The following is a 6,656-nucleotide window of genomic DNA, read 5'->3' on the forward strand; positions in this document are numbered from 1 at the left end:
ATTATGTTCATAAAAACAAATACAATAAAAGACTGAACAGGAAATTGGTGACCTATTCCAGCTATTCCTTATTGCAACCTGTCCATAACATGCCCCTCTAAGCACACACACCTATACTGACATCCTTTATACCTCCTTTCCTTTCTAATATATTATTCTATACTACTTCCCTCCCACATGAACATGGCAATAGAAGTAAAAAAGTAGATCATAAAGTGAAAACATCGTCTACACATTGAATCCAATGTTTGCTATAGCAACTATGCAAACATCCATTGGTAAATAAAAATACAGTCAACAATATAAAACTTTATTACACAAACAAAACCTCTAGTCTACTATCATGAAGCCATTCGATTCCCCTGGATCTCCTTCATCGTTGACACTCCGTTTTCTCTTCAAGCAATTCCTTGGATCATCAAGGCCCTTGAACTTAGTCGTCTGCCCTCGGGAATTCTCAAGATTCACCACCACAGCCGAGCACTTGTTCAGCCCTACACGGCGACACCATGCTGCGTACACAAGGTCATGACACGTGGTCAACACCGCTTCCTTGGCTGCACCTTCTGACAACCCAAAAAGACGACCGAGGTTGGCCACGTCATAGGGTTGCCGTAGGTGGGTGGTGACCTTAGTACCACTACTGATGAAGATGTTCCTTCCACGGGCACTTTGGTAAATATCGTGGGCAAGGACGATTGTGTCCTGACGGGAGGAACTCCGAGCAATGCAGGGTGCATAACAAATCTCAAAGTAGAGGTCTCTCTCAATAGCCAAGTTGAGCATTTTTCTGCTGATCCGAAAGTCTCTGTCACCAATGTCGAAAGAGATGATGTCCACGTCCATGTTGGCTTGGCACACCTGACGGAATGCACCTTCGCTCCGGGGACGGAAGGCGATGATGTCGTATTTGGTGAGAGCCCCAGAGTCCCGGAGCTTGTGGAGGAAGGCAGACCCCTTGTCGGCATAAGCCACAGTAAGACGTGTGAGGATCACTGGAGGTCGCTTGATCTTGTGTTTTTTCAACTCATCCTCTGTCAATTTCAAGGTAGGGGGAGAGGGCACTTGCAGGCCTGAGTCACCTGTGAAACAAGGAAATGTCACCATTAGTTTATCAAATGCTGCCTCAAGTTCCTCTGACTGGTAATGGTCCTTGGAATCCCCCCCTGCCCACACACACACATACCAAAACATCTCTCCATTGTGTGAGTGTGGTACTGTTTCTATGCCACTGACTAGAAGAAGAAAAAGAAGAAGAAGAAAAGACATCTCACCTGCTGTGAAGGATTTGATCAAAGATTTTGGGTTCAGTTCCCACCCCAATTACCAGCCCCCTTATTGGTTCCTGTGTTAGTCCAGTTATAGTGAACCATAAAAAATTAGACCCTTCTCTACCAGTCACCTTTGATCCAATTCTGTAGCCTTGAGGAAGATGACAATGGTCACTGTTTCCTTTCGAGATATTATCAGTGAAGAAATGTTAACCACTTCAGTACAAGTCGAATTCTCACGCACAGCATCAGCTGCCATATGTACAATGCATCACACTATTTGCATTATAAAATATAAAGTAACTGCTGTATTACTTGTTCTCTTTTACTCTGAGTAATAATAAACACAAAAAAATGTGATCAAACCAGTTCACAGAATCCGGGGGTAAATCTATACAACTGTCCCAAAAAAATCCAGGGCGAGTTTGAAATCTTGTTGGTCCTCATAAATAATTTCATTAAATTTTTAAGTTATAAAATATCACTATATGACTGAATTTTCAACTGCAAGTTTACAATTTGTACTATACTTGATAGTGAATTACATGGCCATTAAAGTCATAATTTCACTGAGGCCATCATTGATCGTTTCATTGGTTTCAGTTCTTATTCAACGATGACTGAGTGGTGTGAGTGAATTAACTCGTCCTGTTGCTGTGAATTTTATGAAAGTCTTATATATCATCTTATTATATGCCTATGTGACCAATTTGAAGTGTGTATTTTGAAACAGCCCTATACCATTAACCATATACAAGTATGTATGATATAGGAGAGAAGCTAAATGCAAAGTATGGGATCCAATGTATTTAACGTTTCGCCAAGCTGGGTGATACATTAAATACATTGGATCCTATACTCTGCATTTGGCCTCTCTCCTACAGTGCTGTTGCAGTCCTTACTGCTTTTACTCATATGTATGATATAATTGATTTTGCACCCCTACCCCATCTACAAAAAATTCCAGCAGACTCCCTAAGAAGCCCCTACCACACTTTACACCACACTCCTCACAAGACTACAACCAATCATTCACAAAAACCAAACATTATATTTAATTTAAATAGTATTTTTGGGCTTAGTTTAGTATGTCATGTGATTCTACATTTCCATACACTTCATGAGCCGTGAGTTGGGTATATGAAGATGCCAGCATTGGCTTCCTGATTATATTTATTTTGTAGTTGTAGCCGAGTGGCCCCCGTATTCTGTGAATAAGCTTGATCACGTTTTCTGTGATGTTATATTTATTCAGAGTGACAAAGAATGAATATAACAGCAGTAGCTTCATATTTTGTTAAGTGCATATTGCAATGCATCATTGTACATCAGGCAACCTGATGTGCACGCAAATGTTTGACTTGTATTAAAGAGGTTAACTGAGATAGCTTGGCATCATTAACATAAAATCTTGCCTTAAACTAAACAAAACAAATGAGGAGTGAGCAAAAACCATACGAGAATGTACAAACAAACTAGATTCTGAGAGATACAAAGACGGGTCACTACGAGCATAGCTCCCTTCCCATATAATACAACTAGGTAACTACAACTAGGTAAATACAGTAAAGGTGTTCACTGGTATAGTCCCAACACCATCAGCATAAGACCTTATATTCACTTATGGGATTTAATGTTTTTCTGTTCTTTATTATCTTTCTGTTCTCAGGTTCTGTACTGTAATTGTGTAGCTCATTTTAGAATAATGACTGTTAACCCATACAGTGCCAGATAAAATAAACATACACCCTTCACTTCTGATGGGGTTCTGTTCCATTGCCCAAAAATATCCTATGTATATACACCAAGTGCTTTTTCCCCCTTACAAGGCAGGTAGCCAAGCATGTACCCATTCCCACCCATTTCACTCCCACCCACCACATTTTCTTCCCTCTCATCTTAGCTCCTCATGGATGACAGGTCATCCCTGTATCTTGCCCACTGCCCTGGGTCAGAAGCAATCCAGCAATGGGTCAGAAGCAACCCAGCAAGACCCAGCACATCCACAGCAAGTCTACTTCACTTAATCAGTGACCACCCTCTCTGTCCCCTTAGGTGTGCACCCTCTCTGTCCCCTTCAGCCTGCGTCAAAATATCATTCATACATAACCACTCCCTAGCCCCCCCCCCATCCCCTCCCTTCCTTGCATCACAGTATCATCTATTACACAGCCTCTCCACTTACCCTTATTTCCTGATTTCTCCATATTCTAACAGTAAACAAATAACTCCAAAAAAGAAGAACTACAAAATAATTACCTTGTAGACAATACAAGTGACATATCCTAATCAGAATGGAACGGGTTAGTCAAGACCAGATTAATCACACAGTGCACGGACATTTTGGCCATGAATATTTCTGTCTAAAGAAATTGTCGGCCCCAGCTAAAATATCCACGGCCAAAACATTTGCACATGCAGCATGAACTACCTCATAGCTCAATAGCTCAAGTTATCAGTCATGCCAGCATATCCAGGGTATACTGGAAATCTTAATTAATATTTTGATATTGACATAGCCACATGCCTTCAAACTTGCAAATATAATGAAATATGGTACATTATTAAAAAACAAAAAAACATATGTGATAATATATAGGGTAAATCTAAAGAAGTGCACACATTAGGAAATTAAATACTAATTTTGTAATCTATAATACATCAATATAAAATATGTTTTTCTTGGTGGAAATCAATAACAAAAAACCTTGCTAAAAGCAATACACAACCACACAGACCCACAACAAGTGCTTCCAGACACCATATTTGTTTTGATAGATGCGGAAGCCAAAGAAATTAAAGTATGATAAATTGTTCTATTCTAACCTGACCTGACCTGACCTGACCTGACCTAACCTAACTTGCATTTAGTAATGCTGTACCTGTAAATGCTACAGGTCACTATGTTTGTCATTGTCAGGGATGTTGATGGCCAATTTTTGGCATCCCATCAGACTGGGGGGTGTAGAGGCATTTCACTTCTTCAAGAAAAACATAAAACTCAGCTCTCTAGCACTGTTTCCAACAAATGTAGCGTGTGAGGTACAGATGGAGTGGGAGAACACCTGGTACATGACGTAGTTATCACCATCGTCAAATAGACATCAGACTACATTGACAAGTACATGATCACACAACACAAGTCACAGAGAATGAGATGATTGGGTCGCTTTAAGCAATTCTTTTTTTTTTATTGATTTCCACCAAGATTGATGTATTTAAATTTACGAAATTAATATTAAATGTTATATTGATATATCGCTTAGGTGTGTACCATCATCAAATTGACATTGATGAGATTGGACAGATGACACAAACATGGCGTCTGGAAACTCTCGTTGCAGTTCCACTCGGTATTGTGTTTTTAGCAAGTTCTTTATTTTTTATTTATTTTTTTTTTACTGATATCCTCCAAGAAAAACATATATTAAGTTGATATATTTCAATTTACCAATTTAATATTAAGTTTGCACTGATATATCATATAGGTGTGTTCAACCTTAATAATACCAAATATGGTACAATATTAACTTAAAAAAAAAAAAAGGATGATGACAGTTAACTGTAGTACCAAAACTACTTTATAGCTCTAGTTGTTTCAACAAGATTAAAATGTACTCATGTAAGACATTTTATTTTAGTCTTAGCCCTATTCCTACTACACAACATTCAAGTCTATCCTCAGACTTCCATTAGTTTGTCTTCCACAACAAATAAAAACAAACATGGTGTCTCAAAGCTTGCATTGATCTCCAAGATGTCAGTAGCGTATTGCATCTTGATTATCTCAATACTGACGCGACCAAATCCTTTAAAACTTACAGACACAATAAAATATGATGAGTTAAACACCATATGAGGACGGAGCCTTTATTTATACAAATAAAGGCTCTGTCCTCATATGGTGTTTAACTTGTCAGTCTTGTCGGCAACTGCTACTTACATAAAAAATAATAAAATATGTAACAAATGCTTTATACCAATATTAACTAAAAGCAATGAATATCATCAGAGTTGTTTGTAGTTGTCAGTAATTAGTATCAACCCAATAAAAGGATACATGCCATTTGTTATAGAACGGGGTTTGACTACTTCAATAGTAAATGGATTACATGGTTCAATTCCATCTCTATTAAAGGGGATCATGAGCAACTGAATAAAATATGAGTGATAGCAGCCACAAAACATGAACAAGTCCCACTCACTGCAGTTACAGTAAAAAAAAAAAAGAGACAATAGTTGCTTCTCTCCCTTCTTTTCTCTAGTACTGGAAGTAAGAATATCTTAAGGGGTCAACTTTCTGTCAGTAATTAGAAAAATACCATAACAATTAGGAAGTATGGTGGATGACCAGATTCGGATGAAGGCATCATGAAACAAAAACCTAGACTAGATGGTTGATTGTTTGAGTCTTGCTGAAACAAATATGTGAAAGCAAGGGCATTCAATATTAAATCACTTAACTCCAATAATCATCAATGACAGTGTTTAGGCATTGTCAATGACAATGACAATGGTCAATGCCTAGACACTTTGCAGAGTTAATCTAATGTCAACTAAACCTTAAGACTATTCAACACACTACTAGGTGATCTGAATGGTCAATGGCATTCCAGAAATAGAACAATTCAAGAGCCCTATGATCACGGTATCTTACATTAAATGATGATAAAATTAAATGGAATAACGATTGATCATGTATAATAGGAATACATGAGCAGCACCCACCAGAGATAGATACATTGCTTCTTTATGGACGGCAGAAAATAACTCAAAAAATGAGGACAAATAACTCTACAAAAAGACCTTTGTTTTGTAGATAACATGTATGTATGACCATCATTATGAAATGTCAATGATGTAACCCTCTCGGTACTCACCTTTCTTTTTCTTCTTCTTCTCATTGCTTGATGATTCTGGTTCTGAAATTTCTCTATTAATTGCTATTGTCTGGTAGCCTAAACTAAGTGCCTTTAAGACAACAGGCTTCAAATCATTATCATTTGCTGATATATTTAAGTCACAGAACCCTTTCGCTTCCACTTCGCACATTGTGAATTTCCAATGTTTATATTTTGGTGTTCTTTCTAAAGTGGGAGAAAGTAAAACTGCTAGGTTCTGTCAATTTCATAAGTGGCGCTTGGTATTTGGTTGACATTTCAATCTATACGTTTTATGATTAAGTTACTAATAAAAAATAGAAAACATTAGTAACACTGAAATGTAAAAAAAAAATATTATCACCATAGTAAACGGGAATGCGTAAAGTAGTGCTGGGCAAATACCGCTAATTTCAATACCGGAATTACCGGTAAACAACAATGCCGTCACCGGAATTACCGGTAATTTACCGGTAAAAGACTCGTGAGGTAGTAGTGACGTCCC

The 6,656-nt window shown here is 37.8% G+C and overlaps 1 protein-coding gene across 1 annotated transcript; it reads right to left on the bottom strand.

Moving 5' to 3' along the window:
* Nucleotides 1-293: 293 nt before the first annotated feature.
* Nucleotides 294-6,365, bottom strand: Rpp30 (ribonuclease P protein subunit Rpp30). The gene is made up of 2 exons (XM_076200111.1): nt 6,152-6,365; nt 294-1,082 (listed from the first exon to the last, which is right to left on the bottom strand). The coding sequence occupies exons 1-2, from the start codon at nt 6,321-6,323 to the stop codon at nt 331-333; spliced, it is 924 nt and encodes a 307-aa protein (XP_076056226.1). The 5' UTR covers nt 6,324-6,365; the 3' UTR covers nt 294-330.
* Between the last annotated feature and the right edge of the window lie 291 nt (nt 6,366-6,656).

The sequence above is a fragment of the Oratosquilla oratoria genome, chromosome 17 (genome assembly GCF_046742065.1).
Source record: "Oratosquilla oratoria isolate Oo_2021 chromosome 17, ASM4674206v1, whole genome shotgun sequence".
NCBI lineage: Eukaryota > Metazoa > Arthropoda > Malacostraca > Stomatopoda > Squillidae > Oratosquilla > Oratosquilla oratoria.